General features: G+C 46.8%; 1 protein-coding gene and 1 pseudogene across 3 annotated transcripts in view; both read right to left on the reverse strand.

Moving 5' to 3' along the window:
- MYH11 (myosin, heavy chain 11, smooth muscle) overlaps positions 1-22764 on the reverse strand; it is a 121484-nt gene that overhangs the window by 38014 nt on the left and 60706 nt on the right. For all 3 annotated transcript variants that reach the window (XM_006871964.1, XM_006871965.1, XM_006871963.1), the window contains 7 exons: positions 21549-21612; positions 16860-16958; positions 13603-13746; positions 5308-5403; positions 2747-2865; positions 1902-2054; positions 743-916 (listed from right to left, as the gene is read on the reverse strand). In XM_006871964.1, coding sequence (XP_006872026.1) covers positions 743-916; positions 1902-2054; positions 2747-2865; positions 5308-5403; positions 13603-13746; positions 16860-16958; positions 21549-21612 — 849 coding nt within the window. The remainder of the gene's footprint in view (positions 1-742; positions 917-1901; positions 2055-2746; positions 2866-5307; positions 5404-13602; positions 13747-16859; positions 16959-21548; positions 21613-22764) is intronic.
- Positions 7688-8498, reverse strand: LOC102836009 (annotated as a pseudogene).

A 22764-nucleotide genomic window follows, 5' to 3' on the forward strand; every position in this document is an offset into this window, starting at 1 on the left:
CTCATCTTTCTCCCACGGAGCGGCTGGTAGTTTCGAACCGCTGACCTTAAGGTTCGCAGTCCGATTCGTAACCACTACGCTACCAGAGCTCCTTAGGTAGTTAACTAGTAAACAAGTTTGTTTCTGAGTCTTTGGTTTCCTTCTCTTTTGCTCGGGATGATAATGGAGTAATCGTTATTTCGAATCAGTTCTGACTCATAGTGACCCTGTATAGGGTTTCCCAGAAGCAGCTGGTGGGTTTGAACTGCTGACCTTGAGGCTAGCAGTTCAGAGCTGATCCTACCACGCCATACTATCTTTCATGGCTCAAAAAATGAATATTACTTATAAATATTGTGCTTCTAAAAAAGAACCACCTATATGAGACCACATGGTCAACAATTACTTTGAAACCCAGATAAGAATGTAAGGAGTTAGGGAAACTAGAGAAATGGAAATGGAACAACCAGAACAGAAATGATGAGAATGTTCACATATTGTGAAGAAAGTAACCGATATCACTGAGTAACCTGTGCAGACATTGCTGAATGGGAACCTTCACCAAAAAAACACACAATAGAATACCAAATAAAAAAAAATAAATGTTGGAGTGCTGTCTTTCAGGACACGGTGACGGGGGAGCCAGGTGCACACAAGACAGTGCAAGGCCCACGCATCAGCTACATGAAGGCCACATGTTCCTGTGAGCAGGAGGGGCACAGAGCAGGAGCGGGGACCTGCCCACACCGCCGGGGCCCCTCACCGGTCGCTCAATGAGCTCGATGCAGGGCTGCAGGTCGAGGCCGAAGTCGATGAAGTTCCACTCGATGCCTTCGCGCTGGTACTCTTCCTGCTCCAGGATGAACATGGTGTGGTTGAAGAGCTGTTGCAGCTTCTCGTTGGTGTAGTTGATGCACAGCTGCTCGAAGGAGTTCACCTGTGTATGAGACACCAGAAGAGGCCAGGTGAGCTCCCTGTACGAGTCAGGGGGACAAGAGCCTGGCATACCATTGCAGGACTAAAGGATGCGCTTGGGCCCCACCAGCATTGGTAGAACTTACCTTTCTTTCATACTCTATTCCAACACCACCTGGTCCTCACACAATTTGTTTAAAGGATGCTTATCTCCTTCCTTTTGCACATCATACCTCGAATATCTTCATGAAATATATTCCCAATGCCTTTGAGTCGATCTGACTCTTAAGAACTCTATAGTATTGCCCACAGGGTCTCCAAGTTTGTGATCTTTATGGAAGCAAATTGCCACATCTTTCTTCTGCAGCACTCTATGGGACTGAACTGCCGACCTTTGGTTAGCAGCCAAGTGCTTAACTCAGGGCTCCTCATGAAGTATGTCATCACTCCCATTTTACAGGATCAGCAAGGGTGGGCCTCTGTAGCAGATAACTTTTGGGTTACGAGTTAATCCCTTTAGTCCCTGAGTGGGATCCAGTCACCATGTGTATGCTGCATGAAGTGTAACTATGTCAATATGTACAAGAGCCTGAAAACAATGCTTGCCTCCGAGATGACCATGTGGCCCAAGACAAGAGAAGTTAATGAGACTCAATTCTAAGATTTTGGTCAAACTTGTTGGAAAATAGATGCACTCATTCCTGTCAGGCAGTCCGGAACTGTGGCAGCCATCTTGCCACAATGAGGCAAGAACTTACCTGAGAATGAGGCCAATGTGGAGGAAGGTGGAGTGAGAAGACAATCAACACCTGTTGAATCCAGCAGTACTTCTGCTCTTCTCTGTTTCCCAAACTAGTAAATTCCCTGACATGTTCTCTTACACTCTTAAGGGTCTAATCTTAACTAGCCAGATTCCAACCCTGTGGAGGCTGCCAGGGGAAATGTCTCAGGGGAAATGTCTCAGAGACCCAACACCTTAACTGCTGTGACCCTGCGGAGTTATATACCTCAAAGATCTCAAATCCAGCGATGTCCAGGATGCCCAGGAACGAGGCCCCTTGCCGGTGAGTCTTGTCCAGAGCTTTGTTCACACGCGTAAGTATCCAGCGGAAGAGACGCTCATAAATGGCCTTGGCCAGGGCTTCTATGGCAAAGTCAGCCTACAGGGGGCGCAGGGAACAGACTTAGTCCATGATCCGCGCTGATGGTTCAGATTTTGATTCTCCCTCTGCCTATACTCAATCTTTAAACAATTAGCAAACAAAAAAGGAAATGACATCATTTCTACCATCTGCAGACAAATGGCAGTAAGCAACAGAGTGTCAGACCCAGTGAGTGAGTATGAACGACTGAGCACTTCCCTGCAGAGGGGTCAGCAATGTGGTCCAGCTCAGGGGTCATTCAGAGCTAGACAGTCTTGTCTCTAGAAAGGGTACGTTGTCATTTCCAAAGGTTAAGTCTCTTAGGTCAGACTTCCAGCAGGTATGAAGAAATCAAGATAAGGATAGGAATGAGGGACTCTGCAGTCCTAACAAGGGGCTTTAAATCTTCTAGGGAGTAGATGAGTTGGGGGATGAAGAGATGAATGAGTGGATGAAGCGATAGATGAATGAGTGAATGAGTGGATAGATGGATGGGTGGGTGGATGGATAGATAGGTAGGTGGATGGATGGGCAAGTGGGTGGCTGGATGGGCATGTGGGTGGATGGATGGATGGATTAATGAATGGGTGGACGTATGCGTAGATGGATGGAAGGATGGGTGGATGGATGGATGGGTGGATAGGTGGACAGATGGACAGAGAATGATGGATGAAGGATTTTGCAGGATTAAATGGAAAGTACATCATTACCTGTTCTTTTGTCTGGGCTTTCTGCACCACGTCCCGTCCAACTTTGATACGTGGGGTCAGGATGGCTCTGGTGAAGTCTGTCACATTGATTCCCATCAGGTGGCAAACTTTCTGAGCAGCTGAATGGGGAAAAGAAGCATCTTGAGTTTCTCACCAAAGAGAAGGCTTGGAAAGGAAGCTCTACCATACGGGTATGTGCCATCTGTGTACACATTGGTTTCTCCTGGAGCAATGGAGCATGGTGGTATCGAATACAGTGTGAAAGAGTCCCCAAAACCGCTGTAATTAGTGAACTCATCCCTGATGTTTTGCTACGAGGCAAGGGTGGGTCTAGCATGAAGAGTAAATCCTAATTGGGCAGCTACACATAGATACTTCTAGGTTCAAATCCTTGATCCCTTCTCACTTCCCAGCCATTTGACTTTGGACAAGTCATCTAACCTCCCAAAGCCTTGTTTTGCTCACCTTTATAAAGGAGAAGCTATCTGGTACCTTGTTGGGTTGTCAGTGGGATTAAATCGGGTGGGGTATGGAAAGTGTCTGATATATAGTAACCACTCAGTAACTCGTTGACCTCTGTTCAGGGATACATGCTGTGGCATTGTTTGCAACAGCAAACTCATCAAGACCCATATAGGGTTTCTCAGTCTGTAAATGGAGAAGACAGTCTCATTTCTCTCCCAGAGCTGCTGGTGGTTTTGAACCGCCAACCTTGCAGTAGCAGCCCAACACTTACAAAGGTACATAATAAAGTACCAATTGTAGATGCTGGGAGGTGTGAGTACAGGAAGGAGGATCAGGTCTGGTTGAGAGACCAAGGGTACATCAAAATACTGACTTGAACTATGCTATTCCATTTTTTAAAAGAACAAAAATTCACCAATGCCATTTCTGGAGAGCAGGCGTGTGTTGTTTTAGTATTGTGTGTACATTTCAGTACTTAAAACTTAAGTCACAAAATGAATCTACCACTAGCTGCTGCTATAACATGAAGACTCATCTGGCATGGTGGTTTCCACAAGTAAAGCTGACAATAGATTTTAGGATTTTACCCCATCTCTACAATGGTGATTTTTGGTTTCTGGTTCCCTGTAAGTCTCTAGAGTGTGGAGTGCTTTAACTTAACACATCTGGGGAGAATAATTCATAGGCAACAATACACAGGTCCAATAGCTTGGAAAAGCAATATAGTGGACAGCCTGGAGCTGGGGGCTGGCCACACAGCAGGTGGACAAGAACCAGGCAGGGTAAGAACCTGTGTTCTTCTTGGCCCAGCCACCAATAAGTAGTTTTTGATGTTGTTAAGTGCCATTGAGTAAGTTCTAACTCACAGCGGCCCTGAATAGGGTTTCCAATAAATGGTCGGTGGGTTTGAAATGCTGACCTTGTGGCCTGCAGTCCAGTGTTGATTCTACAGCACCACACCAGGAGTCCATAAGCATTAACTATCTTTTAAAGATATAATCTTTTTATTTGTGGGTAGAGTTGCCAGATTTAGGTAGGGCCGGGGAAGGAAAGAATACAGAATGCCCAGTATAATTTGAATTTTAGATAAACAACAAATGATTTTCTAGTCTAATTACATCCCCCAAACTGCATGGGACATACTTATAAAATTACATGCTATTTATCTGAAATTCAAAACCAACTGGGGATTCTATATTTTACTGTTATTTGTTGGTAAGTACCATCGAGTCAGTTCTGACTCATAGGGACCCTATATGTAGGGTTTCCAAGGAGTGGGTGGTGGGTTTGAATCACTAACCTCGTGGTTAGCAGTCCAGTGCTGATCTGACCTTGTTTGTAGGTTTCTCTAATCAGGGCCACAATACATGGGCCCTGAGAGCGTGGAAGGACAAAATGGGACAGAACCTCAAATTACTAAAAACAAAAAACACAAAAAGATAACAGCGCTGACTGGACTGACTGAATATGGAGGCATTGCCAAGCCTACCACCCTGAGATACTCTTTAAACCTTGAACTGAAACTAACCCATGGTCACCTTGTGACTAATAAGTTGACTCAAATATCACCCATATATACTGTGGTTGTTGTCATTATTGTTAAGTGCCATCATGTCGGTTCTGACTCATAGCAACCCTGTAAACCTGGTGGGTTTGAACTGCTGACCACGTGGTTCGAGTCCAGTGATCCTACAGTGCCATACCAGAAGTCCACATATACTGTATCCCTTTTTATTTTTTTAAATCACCTATATGAGATCAAATGGTCAACAACAACTTTAAAACAAAGATGAGAATATAAGGGGTGGGGAAACTAGATGAACAGAAATGGTACAACCAGAATGGAAATAATAAGAACATTATTATTTTGTGAAGAATGTAGCCAATGCCAACTAACAACCTGTATAGAAACTGTAGAATAGGAACCTAAACTGCTGTGTAAACCTTCACCCACAATAAAATAGATAAATCAGTTCTTATGACGGCATCTGGCTCTTCTTATCACCTCAGATACCCTCATCTAGAGAAGTGATCAGAGTCTGAGGGTGATAATCTCTCATATCCCGTCATCAGTTGCTGAGAAAAGGCAGACGTACCTGTATTATCTGGCATGGATGCCTGGTCTGTGTTTCTTTCCTTCTTGAAGACAATATTTCCAAGCTGCAGGACAGACGACACCACCTTCAATATGGCTGCGGAGGGAAGAGAAGAGCAGACAAGATCCAGACGTCAATGGCATTGTGCTTCAAAGATCTGGAGTCTGAAGGTCATTGGGAACCTAGTCAGCCATGTCTTTCTCCTCAAGAGATTCAGCTCAGAGCTCCTGGATTTAGGAGAAAGCAAAAGGATCCTAACCCCTTGCTAACAGGGGAGAAAACTTGAGGGGAGGGGGCCTTGATGCTTCCAGACAATTGCTAACAACCTTGTGAACATACCAACTGCTCTGAAAGAGAGAGATCCTATTAGGTGGTCTTGGACAGAGTGGGAACAAATGTGGAACAAAACACAAAATTATGAAAAAGGCCAGGCTTATTGGTCAGAAAGAGACGAGAGGAACAGGAGACTATGGCCCTTGGTCACCCATCAGGTCTGGAATGAAACCTCTACTCGGCTCAAGTTTCAGCCAAGCACTAGACAGGTTTATGTTGTTACTGTTAAGTACTGTCAAATCGGTTCTGACTCATAGCGATCCTGGATAGGGTTTCCAAGGAGCAGCTGGTGGGTTTGAACTGTCAACCTTGTGGTTCACAGTCCGTTGCTTATCCTACAGCGCCATGCCAGACAGGTAGGTCTATGTTATTGTTGCTAAGTGCCGAGTCGGTTCCAATTCAGAACAACCATTTATAGGGTTTCCTAGGAGCAGCTGGTGGGTTTGAACCGTTGATCTTGCAGTTCAAACCGACATTGAGGTCAAGTGCTTATCCTAGGGCGTCACACCAGGACTCCAGATAGGTCTACAGAGGGGACAAAATACTAGTGAGACATGCACACCATGAATGGTTAATCATTGAAGATCAAAAGAGCAACAATTACCTAAGGACAAAATTCAGAAGGGTTGGGAGAGGAGGCAGAATACAAACAAGAATCACAGGGAGGTAAGGCAGGATACATTGAGAAGACTGCAATTAACAAAATGAAACAAGGTATATAATTTGTTGGATCTAAAACTAATGATTTTCATTCAATTCACAATGTTGTTGCTGTTGTTAAGTGCGGCGGAGTCAGTTCCAACTCATAGCAACCATGTACAGGGTTTCCGAGGCTATAAATCTTTAAAGGAGTAGACAGCCTCATCTTTCTCCCACGGAACAGCTGGGAGTTTCAAACTACTGACCCTGAGATTAGCAGCCCAATTTGTAACCACTATGCTATCAGAGCTCCTTTCAATTCACAATAAACAATAAAAAGTAAAAAAAAATAAAAATCTTTGTTCTATCATGGAGCATTATACTGGGATAACAGGACTTGACAGACAATAGCCCACCACCTGCTTTCTCTCTAGTCTCCATCTCTTGCAGTTATCCAGGTAATAAAAACCAATCACACAAAACTGTGTCCCCTATCTGTCCTCTCCCTTTTGCTCCCAGCCCACCTCCGGGATTGTAGGGAAGGGTCTGGGGTGGGAGGCAGGGAGAGGCTAATGCCTGGCTGGGAGAGGGAAAGCCTGAAAAGAAAGAGATATAAATTAAAAGTCCTCCTATCCCCTCCAGCCAGGATTCAGTTCCTTCCACAACTCCCCAGGGAGAAACGAGCATAGCACCTGATATCTCCCCCTTGTGTCTGATGGAACGGCACAGTGGGGCTGCAGGGGTGGGTCCAGGACCACCGAAGAACTGTACTGGGGGTGGGGGGTGGAAGCAGAGAGAAATGTGTGGAGCCCAAACTGGCTGTGTGCATCCAGGAGTGCGCGCAACCCTGGGCACTAGATACGGGTAGGGATGAGAACTCTGAGTTACAAGAGTCCAGCCCCCAATGACAGGAGGCTCCCTGGGGTGGGGATCAAGGGGCTGAGGAGTATTCTCAGGATGAGTCTGGGAGGACTGTTCCAGGAGCCATGGGGTGAAGAGTCCTCCTCACAAACAGATGAGTCCACCGATTCCAAGGACATGGACTGGAAGGAACTGTCCATGGAATGGATGAGTCCACTGACCAATGGGGAGTGGCAACAAAGAGGGGACCTGATGGAGTGCTTCCCACCCTTGTGCAGGCTGAGCCACTGGAAAGGGAGGAGGCAAGTGTTCCATAGACAAGATGACAAGAGGTGGGTCAGAGTGGAGAGTGCACCAAGGCAAGAGAGTCCAAGGGTGGGCTGAGAAGGGGCAGGGAGCACTGTATCCACATTCACTTCAGAAGGTGAAGATTCCAAAAAGATGAACAGGTGAGGAGAAGGGAAACAAGAAAGAGGGCTGGGCCCTGCTCCTGGACTCACTAGATTGATAGGTGTGGGAAGAAAGGTAGGGTAGGTAGGAGGGGAGCTCACAGCCTGGCCTCAGCTACTCCCACAGGTTTCTTCAGATAGTCACCACCACCCCGGCCATCAGTGGAGATTTCAGGGAAGACTGAGCATGGAGTGCTGGACTCTGTCTGCCAGCTCTGGAACGTCATCTGGTGTCAGTCCATCTGTGGGCACTGGGGACAGCACCCCTACCTGACATCACCCTGAGGTGAAACGGCACTCCTTGCAGTAGAAGTCTTGGTAGGAGAACAAGACTATAGGGACAATGGGAACCTGGGCCTAGGCTGCGAGGTGAAAGGTGCCATGCTTAAAGGGCAGCATAGAGCAATTGTGGTTTCTTGTTCCCTCAGGAAAAACCTGGACCGGAACGTCCTTGGTAAGCAGGGTCTGGGCCACCTCAGACATGACACTGACGGCATGTCCTATGCGCTTCCAGTCGATGAAGATGACTCCAGCAGCCAGCAGGCCAGCCCAGAGCAGCTCGCACTTGGCAGTGGGCACACAGCAGCCAGGCAGGACCTCCATCATCCCAAGTAGGTTGAGGGAACTCTGGTGACCGGAAACAATGGATGTAGGGCTGCAAGGGAGGGAAGTGGTGGGCTCCTCGCATCTCCACCTGGATCCCATACAGGTATTTGATGTGGAGCAGCATCAGACGCAAGATCTTCATGTTCTCGATGTTGCATCCTTGCATCGCACACACAGGGATGGCCAGCACAGACAGGAAATGGATCCAGCCATCGCAGAGGGCATCGTGAAGAAGTACTTGGCACTGGGGATGCAGAACCACAGGGTGGGCAGCAGGAAGAACAGCAGTAGTACCGTCCACATCCCTGGCACAGTTCCATTCTGGACACCTCAGAGGGGTGGGGGGGCTGGGGGGCTGGCCCCCTTCACAGCCAGGCTGTGGCAGCAATGGTGACAGTTGGCAGTGTCTCTGCCTTGGTCGGGGTGTTGGTGCCAAGGGGCAGACAGGACTAGGGGGTATCCTAGCCCTTGGCCGATGGAGGAGACATGGAGTGGGAGGCTGGGCCCATAGCAGTAGGAATGATGAGGGGTTGTCCCCCAGTTCCCACCCTCCCTGGCTTCCTGCTGTCTCTCTGAGGGCTGGGCCCACCACCTGCTTTTGTAAATAAAGTTTTATTTAAACAGAAACACTCACCCACTGACATACTTTCTAGGGCTGTGTGTGTGCTCCAAGAGCAGAAACTGAAATATACTGCTCCAGTATATTCAAGAGAGATCCCATGGCCCACTGAGGCGAAAATATGTACCATCTGTCCCTTCTGAAAACGTTTGTCAACCGCTGCTACACAGGAATGAGAGGAAAGATCTACAGCGATAAGCAACCAAACCTTTGTACCTCACAAACATGAATGCCGAACGTCGAAGCCAGATGAAAGCAAGAACACAGCATACAGTCCGTTAATATAACATCCAAGAATAGGTAAAACTGCTCTGCGCTCTCAGGAGTCAGGCGACTTGTCGGCCTTGATTGGGGGGAGTGCCTGGAAGGGTACCAGGGAGCTCCTGGTGGCTGGAATGTCCTTGTACTTACAGAGGTGCTAGCCACACAGGGGGATTCAGTGTGCAAAAACATGCCGTATACTTACGACATTTGGACTTTTCTAAAGGTAAACTAAATGCAAACAATAGTATTTAAAAAAAAAATCTCGGTTCTTCTCAATATGTATGCTCTGGCTGGGTGTTCATGTTGGGAAGAAGGAGAGAGACAATTTTCTCGTCTTTTGTCCAAGTGTCTCCAGGCAAATCATCCCAAAGCCCTTGAAACTCTATGACCCTTGACTGTGTCTGATATCTCCGCGGGTCCCCAAGTTTCTGGGCAGTGTGAGGTCTGTCCTCCTTACCATTGCCCTACTCTGAGTGGATGAATGACTTCAAGCGTCCTAGTCACATCAGGCTCCTGGTAACGCCATGCCTGCCAGAGTAAAACTGCACCCCACAGGTGTTAAGAGTTGAATTGTGTGTCATCTCCCCACCCCCAAATGTGTGCCAACTTGGCTGGGCCACGGTTCTCAGTGTTATGGAATGACCTTCCATTTAGTGATCTGATGTCATTATCCTGTGTGCAGTCAACCCCACCACTGATGTAAGCAAGGCAGGATACAGCCCACAGGATTAGGCTGCATTATGACTCAGTCTCTTCTGAGATAATTGTTCTTGTTGTTAAGTGCCATCGAGTCAGTACCAACTCATAGTGACCCTATGCACAACAGAATGAAACACTGCCCGGTCCTGGGCCAACCTCACAATTGTTGCCGTGCTTGAGCCCATTGATGCTGCCACTTTGCCACTCCATCTTGCTGGGGGTCTTCCTCTTTTTCTCTGACCGTGATATTCCTCTCAAACATGATATCCTTCTCCAGCAACTGGTCCCTCCTGACAATACGTCTGAAGTATGAGAGAAGTTTGGCCATCCTGGCCTCCAAGGAGCACTCTGGCTGCACTTCTTCCAACACAGATCTATTGGTTCTTTTGGTAGCCCATGATACTTTCAATATTTTCCTCCGACACCATAATCAAAAGCATCAATTCTTCTACGGTTTTCCTTATTCACTGTCCAGCTTTCACATGCATATGAGGCTATTGAAAAGACCATGGCTTGGGTCAGGCACACCTTAGGCCTCAAGCTGACATCTTTGCTCTTCAACACTTTAAAAAGGTCTCGTGCAGCTGATTTGCCTAATGCAATACGTCGTTTGATTTCTTGGCTGCTGCTTCCACGAGTGTTGATGGTTGATCTAAGAAAAATGAAGTCCTTGATAACTTCAATCTTTTCTCCACTGATAAGAATGCTGTTTATTGGTCCAGTGGTGAGGATTTTTGTTTTCTTTACATTGAGATATAAAAGGGATTCAATAAATGAGCAGAGCACCGAGGGACTTACTACCCCCAAGAAAGGAAAACCAGGAGCAAAGTGCACCCTTTGGATCCAAGGTCCCTTCACTGGGAGCCTCTGAGAACCAGGAGACACACACAGACACAGAGAAAGTCTTCCCTGAGAGCTGGATTTGGACTTGTAGCCTCCTCAACTGTGAGGGAATACAATTCCGTTTGTTAAAGTCGCCCCCTTGTGGCCTTTCTGTTATAGCACTTGTCGCCTCCTCAACTGTGAGGGAATACAATTCTGTTTATTAAAGTCGCCCCCTTGTGGCCTTTCTGTTATAGCACTTGTAGCCTCCTCAACTGTGAGGGAATATAATTCTGTTTGTTAAAGTCACCCCCTTGTGGCCTTTCTGTTATAGCAGCACTAGATAACTAAGACTTTTCAATTGTTTTGTTTTTGAAAGTAGATTGCCAGGCCTTTCTTCTGAGGTACTCTGGGTGGACCTGAACCTCCAACCTTTCCACAGCCAAGCACACTAACCACAAAGATTTCAGCCCACTTGGAGATGGCTCAGATGAAAAGTCTGGCAAGGGATTCCTAAAAAGCAGGCACTGAAAACCCTACAGAGCTCAGTTCTACCCTTTATACAAGGGGTTGCCATCTCAAAATCCATACAAACATCCACCTCACTGGAGTGTTGTGTGTGGACACAATTACATAATTGCCCGTCCTTGGTTCTGGCACATAGCTGGTACTTAATAAACATTGTTGTTGTATCTATTCTGACTCACAACAACCCTCTAGGACAGTATAGACAGCCTATAGGACCTTCCCAGGCTGGCATCTTTACGGAAGCAGACTGCCACACCTCCCTCCGGCAGAGCAGTTAGTGCGTTTGAACTGCCAACCTTCTGCTTGGCAGCCGAGCACTTAACAGTTATACCACCAGGGATCTTTCAATAAACCTTAGCTACTATTTCAACATATGGAGCGCTGGTAGCGCAGTGGTTACAAATCGGGCTGCGAACCACAAGATCAGCAGTTCGAAACTACCAGCTGCTCCATGGGAGAAAGATGAGGCTTTCTGCTCCTGTAAAGATTTACAGTCTCAGAAACCCTGTGCGGGGTCGCTGTGAGACGGAACCGACTCCACGGTTCTTAACAACAACAACTACTGATCATCATTTTAGTGTGATTCAGTTTTTCACTTCTTAAATGAAACAGCATGGAACAGCCAAGTAGAATAATAATAAGGATAATAATAAAGGTTTAGCAGCTGCCAGGCACAGTGGTGGCTGAGTGCAGAACTCTCCCTCTCCAGTGGGAGAACCAGGTTCGATCCACAGTCAGTAACACACAGGCCCAGGCAGACCCTCCACCCCTCTGTCAGTGGTGGTTTGCATCGTGCTCTGATGCTGAACAAATTTCAATGGAGCTTCCCAATTGACATGGACTAGGAAGGTAGGCCTGGCACCTATTTGTGAAAATCAGTCTGTGAAAACCTCTGATCCTGGTGCGCATGGGTTCACTGTGGGTCAGGGGCACAGCAGCTAACAACAAACCACAAAAAGGAGCTCCAGTAGTGTAGTGGGTACGAGTCAGGCTGCTAATCTCAAGGTCAGCAGTTCAAAACTACCAGCCATTCCATGGGAGAAAGATGAGGCTTTCTGCTCCTGTAAAGATTTACAACCTCAGAAACACTACGCCAGGTTGCTGAGTTGAAACCAATTCCACAGCACACAACCAACAACAACAACAACAAACCACAAACAGCACATATCAAGTACTTACTCTTCTTTGTCGTTTTTTAAAGTAAAGATTAGAAGCAAATGACCCAGGTCCCAAACCAGAGGAATCACTTCTGGAGAGCCCATGTCATTCTGCAGCACTGGATTCTGAAGCGGGACCCTGGCCAAAACCTACGAGTGCCATCCATTTGTCAACTGCCCACCGAGCCCTCTATCTCTGGTCCCCGAGGTATCTTGGGAAGTGCTGACCTTCTTGCTATTCTGGGCCCCCGATTGGGGAACAGGCATGGGAAGAAAGAAAATTTTCCACAATCCCATTCCAGTGTTGCCCAAAGCAATGAACTTTAACCAAGGCACATCTAAGCCGGAAGTAGCTGTGTTTCTTGAAGCACAGGGTCAAGGCAACATTTTTTGTGACTATCTGCTCTCAGGACCAAATGCTTTCCTTGGTCATTAACCGATGATATTGGTCACTACTAGAGCTGCCTGTCTGGGAACACTTCAAGTAAACTCGCTGCCTCCATCACTTGCCTCTGCCTGCATCTTCCTAATGAGGCCAACATCTCTACTTTTAGCCTGAAAAATAAATGGAACCAAATCTACCTAGGGAGTCCTGGTATGGTGCTGTGGGCTAATGCACCAGACTGCAAATTCATTTGAACTGCAAGGTCGACGGTTCAAGCTCACCAGCTGCTCCTCGGAAATCCTATACAGGGTCGCTATGGGTCGGAACCAACTCGTTGGCACTTAACAATAACAACAATCTACCTAGAGAATTTTCACTCCCCTGTCTACAGTGAGCCTCTCAGGAATGTGCACACCAACCAAGGCTGGCCAATGAGAATCAATGAGACTCCAGTAAGGAACTCAATCAGGGACTCCTCTCTGCTCTTTTCTGCTGGACTGAAATGCCAGGATGCAAGGGCTGGAGCCACAGCAGCTACTTTGCTGTCAAGAAATTGTAGCTTACCTAAAGACAATGTTGCAGAGAGATGGAGAGAGAGAAACCAGACTCAGAAAACATCTTCTGAGTGCTTAAATCCTGCTGTGCCTGAAACCAGAACCCCTGAACTTTTCAGTGCTATGAATGAATCATTTCCATTTTCGCTCAGGTCAATTTAAGTAACTTAAAACGGAAAGAGCCCTAGCTGATACAGCCAGTGTTCTAAAACAACACCAAGAGTAATATTCTTTTTTGTTTTGTTGTGAGGCGGTGGGGAACTCAGAAGGCAGAAACCTGTCTTGACTAGAGAAAAGTCCCTGATTTCAGTGGTCCTTCACAGCATGAATCTACGTCTCCTCGCCAGCCCCCAGATTCAAGGAGGCATGAGTGGCTTACACAGCTGCTCTTCCTCGTTGAAACCCATGATTCCCATGGCCTCCAAGGTTTCCAAGAACATCTCATCGTCCTGGGCGGCCGGGATGGGCACGTAGCCGTTGGAGAGGAATGTGTAGTTGCTGAAACCCTCCAAAAGCAAGTCATCTAGAAGGAAGGAAAGAAGGGACAGTGGTCAGGGGACATGCGTCCACGTAATGACATAATACAGGAAGCTGGTGGGGGGGTGGTCTGGTGATTGGAAGATTTTCCCCTTTTCCCAGAAGGCCCAGGTGGTTTCAAATCCTCCTCTGGCATCACGACGTGCATGCCTCTCACGCAGCCTGCTACACATGGGTGCAGGCTGTGCACTGACCAGGACACCTGGCCGCCCAATTCCAGTCTTGACTTTGCTTGCTAAGCCCCGAGACTGTCCTTTACCTGGAGCCCCTCTACCTGGAGAAGGGGAACCTTTACCTCAATTACCCAAAGGCACCCTGCCATCAAGATCAAAGCCATCCGAAGGGTTAACTTAATCTTTATCCATTTATTAAATTCTTATCAAAATCATTCATACAACAAGGTTTTTAAAAAATCAATTACTGTAATTGTAATCACTGCAATGAAACAAAATACGGTAGGATGAGTATGAAGCTGATGTTCTCCCATGTAAGTTATCACTCAATTCACAATAAAAACTTCATCAATTACTGCTAGTCCCATTCGGGTTATGACAAACTGCATACAACCATCTATTTTGGGGTTTCTTTTGGATACGTCTTTACATTAATAATATGCACTGCAGACAATGTTGCAGTATGTACTTTGCTGATGTTATCTTACCTGAGAGTTTATATGCACTGTTCCAACTCTCAAAGACAAAAATCTTTTATGAGGAAGATCTTCTCAAAAGGGGGCTTTTATGAGGAAAACAACCCCATGATCTTTCTCATTCTATTTTACCATGAACTTTTTGATGCCCCCTAGTAAAGATACTGATAACAAAAAGCAATAATAATGAAAATAAAGATATTTCAACTTCTATTACAATGAACTATGACAAAGTCATTGGAATCGAACCCCATCATAAGTCAGGGACTAATTACTACCAAAAGTTTATAACGAAGAACTTCACTTCTCTGCCCTGCTTCTTTCCAACTCCTAACTACTCTATAAAAACTGCTCTTTATCTCTTTCCGTTGTTTCTCTTTTAATAGATATATCTTGCTATTTCTGGATATGCAATATTTAGATATTATCTACTGACTTTATGCAAGAGTGGAATATTTCATTCTTGAATACTTCCTGTCATCTCCTCCAATGATTTTAATTGACTAAATGCACAGGGATTGGCAAATGTGGCCTGCCAGCTGTTTAATAACTGAAGTTTTATTAGAACTCGACAACTTCCATTTCTTTATCTATTGTCTAGGTTGCTGCCACAGAGACCATATGGTCCACAATGTCTGAAAGATTTACTACCTGGCTCTTTACAATAAAATGCTTTCCAACATCCCTGTCATATGATGACATCTATCAAATATCCTTCTCTGTAAACTCACGTTTTAGAATTGTATTTCCTTTGTTGCTGCTGCTGCTGTAATTCAATCCCTTTTAACTACCCACAAAGTTTAACATCACTTTTCTTTCTTCTTGCACTACGTCAAGCATCTTCTCCCAGACAGATTTTTCATAGGCTAGATTTGACTGGACTTTTGGAGGCGGGTCAACGAAATGTGTTTGTTTTTAAGCAAAAGTCTTTTATGGGTCAAATCACTTGGAAGTGACTTAACAAACATGAGGTTAAATTGACCCACGACACCAGTTAGCACAAACCTTTGGATTAAGTAAAGGGACTGATTAAAGTATTAAGGATTTGGGTCTTTACCAAGACTTCATTATTCAACAAAAGGATACATTTACAAAAGTTCATTTCTTCTTAAAAGCCTACCTTTCCCCAAACCCATTATCAATAATCCAAGGGTCCATAGGATTTTCAGTTGCATGTCTAATCTTTGCCTAATTTCTTCAAAAGTAAGATGAGCACACAATGGAAGGCCCGATACAGAGAACCAAGCAATAAAATCCATTCAACTTCTCTTCCCACCGTTGGTCATGTCCTCCAGATGACTAAATGGGCAATGTCGCTCTCTAGTGGCAGAGCTCTGCAATTACCTCATCACTGCAAAGGTGTGAGTTTAATTTTCGGTAATTTTCTTATCCAACATCAATCACTAACTCTGGGCCACAAAACTGATGGGAAGTAAAATTAGGATTCTTCTCATAAAACTTTAGCCCTAACATATTACTAGAATGGCCTTACTATATTCACTTCTTCTTCTTCTTTTTTTTTTTGACATGTTCCTTCTTACGGTTTCCTACTGGAATCTTGTTTACAGTATATTACTTTTGCAAAGCAAGCTCTTCTGGAACACAGTGATAATCATTCAAGATCAGTGGTTCAAACTTACCGGTGGCTCCTTGGAAACCCTATAAAGGGTTGCTATGAGTTGGAACCTTAGCAACAACAACACGTGTATTACTTAGAGAACTCGTCTGCAGTCATCTACTGACCACAGAGACATTTGCTTGCTCTAAACTACTGGTACCTTAAGGAGCCCTGGCAGAATAGTGGGTTACGAGCTGGGCTGCCAGTTCAAATCTACCACCTCCCCTCAAGAGATGCATGAGGCTTTCTGCTCCCGTAACCATTTACAGCCTCAGAAACCCCGCACGGGGTCACTGTGACTTGGAACCAAATTGATGACACATAACCACCATTACTGGTTTTCAAGAGTCCTGGTGTGGTACTGTGGGTTAATGCGCCAGACTGCAAAGTCGTTTAAACTGCAAGGTCAGTGGCTCAAGCTCACCAGCTGCTCTATAAAACCCTATACAGGGTCGCTATGGGTTGGAATCAACTCGATGGCACTTAACAACAACTGGTTCTCTAGTAGCGGTACTTTTGGACTTATCCTCATATTTGCAAAGTTTATAAACTGGCAAATACGGGGCTTGTCTTTCTTTCTCCCTGGAAGGTGAAGCCTGTGTCTAATTAGATGTGTCTTCTAGGAGAGCCTGTCACATAATAGGTACTCAGTAAATCAAATTGCCTGAACAAAAGCCACGTTTAACTCACCGGGAGATGAGGAATGGACCTTCCACCACCCAAAGATGCCGTTCTTCGGTGCACAGGATCTGTGTTTTCACAACTTGTCTCTTAACCCTTAATCGTGATGAGAGGGAAGCCTGCCAGTCACCCACCATGGCCACCCACTTACTCTTCATCTTTTCCTTGGCACCAGCGATCATGTAGTAAAAGATGTGGAACGTCCGCTCATCTCTGGCTTGGCGAATCGCCCGGGACTTTTCTAGCAGGTCTGGTGGGAGGAGTGAAGGATTCTGGGAGAGGTTCAGTGGTCACATTCTCTCCTCCAGACAGGAGACCCACCATCGAGTCCCAGACAAAGGACCTCCTGTACAGCCACCCCCACCTGTCAGTGGAGGCTTCTGTGTTGCTCTGATGTTGAACAGAGCAACGCACAAGAAAGGACTGGCCATCTGAATTCTAAAACATCAGCCACATTCTAAAAAAATTCTAAAAGACCTATGGATCACAACTGTCCACTCTATAACTGAACAAATGGATGGGGTGGGACCATCAGCTATTTGTTCCTTTGTGCGTGGACCACCATGAGCCAGGGGCTCACAACAACAACAACATCTTAGATTCTGAGGCTGCCAATGGCATTGCTCACACGGAACCAAACCTTCTTCCCCAATGCCTGCTACACCAGCTGGGGAGAGGAACTCCCCAGGGCCCAGGAGAGACTCCAAGACTCCTTGGAGAATTGTGCTGAGCCTCAGGATGGGGTTGGAGACAAGTCATCCACACCCAGCTCCCAGAGATGAACCTCCCAGTCCTGGCCCAGAAAGCTAGATGTTCTTCACTCTGACCACCACCGCTGTGGCAAACGAGACCACTCGGGGAAGAAGGCAGACTCCTTGTTGGAGAGAAATGAGGGGAGCAGAGAAAAAGGAAAGCATAAAAAAAAAGAGGAGTGAAAAACCCCTGGAGACCCCTGGGTGGTGGCAGATGGCTAACCAAAGGGTTTGCATCAACTCAGAGCTGTCTTGAATGAAAGGCCTGGCCATCAATCAGCCATTGAGAACCCATGGAGCGCAGTTCTGCTCTGACACACAGAAGATTCACCATGATTCCAGTCAACCCAAAGGTGACTAGCAAGGCTAAGATAAGGGTGTAAAAGACCCGAGGATGAAGGACTGTGGTGGGGCATGGTGATGACATGTCCCCTTCAGCCATCACCAACTCTTTGTTGAGAATGAGCTGACCTTGGACATCGTCTACCACTGACCAGTCCCTGTGTTAAATGCACTCATTAAAGCCTCACACGCTAATCTAGCAAGGGCAACTGTTATTCCCATTTCTCGTATTGGGAAAGGGGAGTCTGAACACAAGGGTTTCTGACTTTAAAGGATCTCTGCATAGTAATTATATATCCAACAAAATTGCCATGGATGTGTTTGAGCAAGAAAGTACATTTTAGATCTGCAAAAGCTCAGAGTATTCCACTGATGTGCTTTTCCTGGGGGAGCAGAGAAATGTCTTGAATACACACCCTGACAAGGCAATCATCGCAAACAAAAATATTGGAGAAGTGCCTGGGGTACTAAAAGCTTGTGAGCAATTACCTAAGATACAATTATTGCTCCCTACTCATCTGGAGCAAAAAAGAAAGAAGGAAACCAATGACTCAAAGAAGGAACTCATCTACAGGACAAGATGACTGCTGTCATCTTGTCACAGACAGGACTGCTGTCCTGAGACCAGAAGACTTCGGTGGTTTCTGGCTACCATCGCTAATCATTCTAATCAAGGGCCACAATACATGGACCCTGAGAGAATGGAAGAAAAGGTGGAAAGGAACCTCAAATTCCTAAGACAAAACAAAACTGACCTACTAGGCCGGTTGAGACTGGAAGACACCTTGGGACGATTGCTCTGAGATCCTCTTCAAACCTTAAACCAAAACTAAGCCCCTGGAGCTCACCTTGTAAAAAAAAAATAATAATGAACTTAAGAAGAAGAAACTGGACTGCAAACATGGAACCCAGGGAGGAACTGACATAGTGATTAAACTTAGGTGAAGGAACGACTATGAAGACCCCCCTCACAAGGGTGCTAAGGAAGGTTTGCCCTGACAGGGAGGGAGAGTATGGAAGGTCAGGGAGGGCAGGTCACCGGCTGGGCTGCTGCACCAGGGGGCTTCCTCATAGTCAAGTGAGAAGTTGCAAGGTGGTCAGGCAGTGCTTCCTGGGCCCAGCTGGCTTGGCAGGTGTTGCCTCAGCTAAGTCCTAATACTGGCCAGCTCTGCCGTAGCAGTCCTAGCGGATATGCAACCTCGAAACAGAGGCATCCACGCTCCCTGGTTGTTGTTGCCATCAAGTCGGTTCCGACCCATGGGAACCCCATGTGTTACAGAACAGAACCGGCCCACAAGGTTTTCAGGGCTATGACCTCTTGGGAGCAGGCTAGGAGACCTTTCTTACACGCTACCACCAGGCAGGTGTGACCCACTCAGGTGAGCAGCGAAGTGCAAACTGTTGGTGCTGCCTGGTGTCGTTGGGTTGGTTCTGACTCACAGTGACCTTTTATAGGGTTTCTGAAGAATGGCTGGTGAGCTTGCACCGCCAGCCTTGCAGTTCAAACTGAATTTGCAGTCCAGCGCATTATCCTACAGCGCCACAGCAGGACTCCGTACCACCTAGTGGCCGGCATGACCTGGAAGGCTTTTTGAAACCCAAGTGCTGCACCCACTTCTAGGAAACCCTAGGGGCAACGAGGTTAGGTGCTCGGCTGCTAACTGAATGATTGGCAGTTCAAACCCAGCAGCCCCTCTGCGGCAGAAAGGTGTGGCAATCTGCTTCTGTAAAGATGAGAGTCGCCGTGGAAACCCCATAGGCAGTTAGCTATATGCTGTCTATTGGATCAGATGCTGTGAGTTAGAATCAACTCCACCAGAGTGTTTATGGGGGCTCCTGCCTCTCAATTGTTGGATATTTACAATACTGCTAGTCCTGGGGACACTGTTCCAAAGAGAAGCTGGGTGGGAGAGACCAGGCTTGGCCTGAGGCTTATAAACACAGGAAATAACTAGCTGAGAAGTGTGCAGGGGCCAGAGGGCCCCAACTGTGAGCTTGGCTGAGGCCTGCAGCCCTTCCAACTATGGACTAGGAGTCATTGCTGGGTGGACCTAAGGCTGACCTTTAGGACAGTAAGGATCTTGGTTAGCCATAGATTGGCTGAAAAAGGTCTATGGGGCTCATCGATGACCTGGGGCCTGCTTCCCACAAAACAAACAGGAAGTGGTTCCTAAAGCCTAAAGTCTCAGAATTCTTAAAGACACAGGCCAACCACCTATCTGTCCCCATGAGACTGTGGGTTCAAGACAGAAGCTTCCGGAGCAGGGGTCCGCATTTCCTGAGATTCTGTGCCGAGGGTAGTGATGCTCAAACAGTGGGCCCGCGGCAAAGTTACACTCATGCAAGTGGTAAGCATTTCACAACTTCTCTTCCTGGGGACTAGAGGAGTTTCAGCAATTTCCAGATTGTTGACATACTCAACCCACCAGCCAGACTCCTGGTGTGGCACTGTAGCATAAGCACTAGACTGCAAACCACAAGGTCAGCAGTTCAAACCCATCAGCTGCTCCTCGGAAACCCTACACAAGGTTGCTATGAGTCGGAACCGACTCAACGGCAATTAACAGTATGATGAATATAAAGAGACCTGGTGGCATAGTGGGTTATGGGCTGGTAACTGTAAGGTCAACTGTTCAAATCCACCAGTCGCTTCACAAGAAAAAGATGAGGCTTTCTGCTCCTGTAAATATATACAATCTCGGAAGCCCTATACAGAGCCACTATGGATCAGAACCGACTCTATAGCACACAATAACACAGTGGCACAAAAATTAGCCTTGGTGGCCAGTGGTTAAGTGTTTTGAACCCACTCTCTGCCCCGGGGGAGGAAGATGAGGCAGTCTGCTTCTGTGAAGATGTACAGCCCTGGGAGTCCTGCCAGACAGTTCCACTGTGTCACTTAGATCACTGAGTCAGAATCGCCTCGATGAGAGTGGGTTTGGGGCCTAATGACGAACATCATAAAGAGCCCACAGTGGGTCTGGGCAACCCATGAATGTTCCCACAGCAAATCATAGAAATATTTTCCTAATCCACTGCCACAAAGCTGATTCCAACTCCCAGAGACCCTACCTGCATAGGGTTTCCCAGGCTGTAAATGTTTACAGGAGCAGAAAGCCTCATTGTTCTCCTGAGGAGCAGCTGGTGGATTGGAACCACCGACCTTGTGATTCATAGTCCAAGGCCACTTGTTTCTGTTGTTGTTTAAGTGCACCCTAAGAAGAAAGGTGTGACAATTAACTTTCAAAAACCCAGCCACTGAAAATCCAATGGATCATAGTTCTGCTCTGACCCAAAGTGGGGTCTCCATGAGTTGGAACTAATTAAGTGTTAATACTTAAACAATCCTTATTCTGTCCCTGGTACAACAATTTTAAGAGCCTTATATGAACTCATTCAAGTTATCCTGACAAGAACTCCATGAGGCACTATAATCATTTCCATATTGCCACAAAAACACAGAGAGGTTGAGTAACTGACCTAAGACCACTCAGCAAGAAAGGTCAATGCAGTATCAAACCCAAGCTGTTCAAGCAGGGAGTTCACATTTGTGTAAACGCTACCCTACAATGCCTGCTGGGAAGGGAAGACAGGCTCAGTGAAGATTGTTCTAGAAGGATCCCAAGAACCAGAGGGAGAGAGGCAGCTTCTGAGCCAGTTGCCTTTTCTCTCTTGGGCACCGTCCACCTCAGGCCAGGAGGTCAGGGTAGGAGGTCCTATGTAGCCCAGGTGGGATCAAAGGATACAGGTCTCAATGTTGGCTCCCACGATGTAACCGGTGACGTCAAAGTTGATGCGGATGAATTTGCCCTGCAATAGGAACACAGGTCACTGTCTGCTGTCCAATCTCAGCTCCCGCCACCCACCTACCCTCAACCCCACCCTGCAAGCCAGAGGGGAGGGAGACACCAGGGGGCATGCAGGGGAAAAAATTTAACCGGAGGTCTGGCCAATATTCGGAACCTTATGAGGTCTGTGTGTCAGAAAAAAACAACTAACTACTGGGCTGGGCTGAACTGAGAGCAACTTATAAACGTGCTCACAGACACAACGTCATTCTCCACCATGGCTGTCCAATTTCAAAGGTGGGAACACTGAGGCTGAACGGGGTAGAGTGGCTTGCCCAAGGTGACATCCTTCTGAAGAGGTGGAACCAGAGTAAAGGGGCATTTCTTGACACATCACGTGAGTGGATGGCTCCCTCCTTCCCCTACCCCATTCATCTAGTTGCTAGCCCCTCCCCCAGCAGGCCCAACCAGGCTGTGATTCTTGGGTTTGGAGGCCAACCAAGCATTGGTTACCATTTTAGAACCCCCTGTCCCAGTGGCCAGGCCCCTTGTATCAGTCTATGTTTGGAGTCATTGTGCCTTCTGGTGTGGTCTGGCCTATGCACTATCACGATGAATCTGATGCCTTCTTCTTTTTACATTTGGGGCATTATGTGTATGTCTGCATATTGCAGTTGTCAAGTTGGCTCCAACTCTGTAGGAATGACAGACACAAGGCTGTGTGGTCCTGCATCAACTCCACTACCTTGGGTTTGGCTGAGGTCCAGCTCACTGAGCTCTCCTCTCATGTCCTCTGACCCTCTCCTTTCCCAAACATGACATCTGGTCTTTCCTCATGATGGGTCCAAAGTCGGCATGATGACGTCTCATCACCACATTCGGACAGACCGACAGACGGTAGCATTGCCTTATGAATGCACTAACCCTTTAATTTCAGGAAATGGGAGGGAACACTATGCATGTTTTATAAAAAGCTGACTGTGAATATGTAGGACTCTGGGCTCTTCTGAAGGGCAGTGCTAAGTGAGTGGGGCAGGGGTCTCCACAAGCAGATTTTCATGAGACCCCCACCCCAGTGAGTGACAGTTCAGAGGGACACCCACAGGTTGTGGGGGGGGGCCCTCTCTGCTGCCACATGGCCAGTGTTGTCTTAGAAATGTCATCCTGACCCTTC

This window comes from Chrysochloris asiatica, unplaced genomic scaffold, assembly GCF_000296735.1.
Source record: "Chrysochloris asiatica unplaced genomic scaffold, ChrAsi1.0 scaffold00178, whole genome shotgun sequence".
In the NCBI taxonomy this organism is placed as follows: domain Eukaryota; kingdom Metazoa; phylum Chordata; class Mammalia; order Afrosoricida; family Chrysochloridae; genus Chrysochloris; species Chrysochloris asiatica.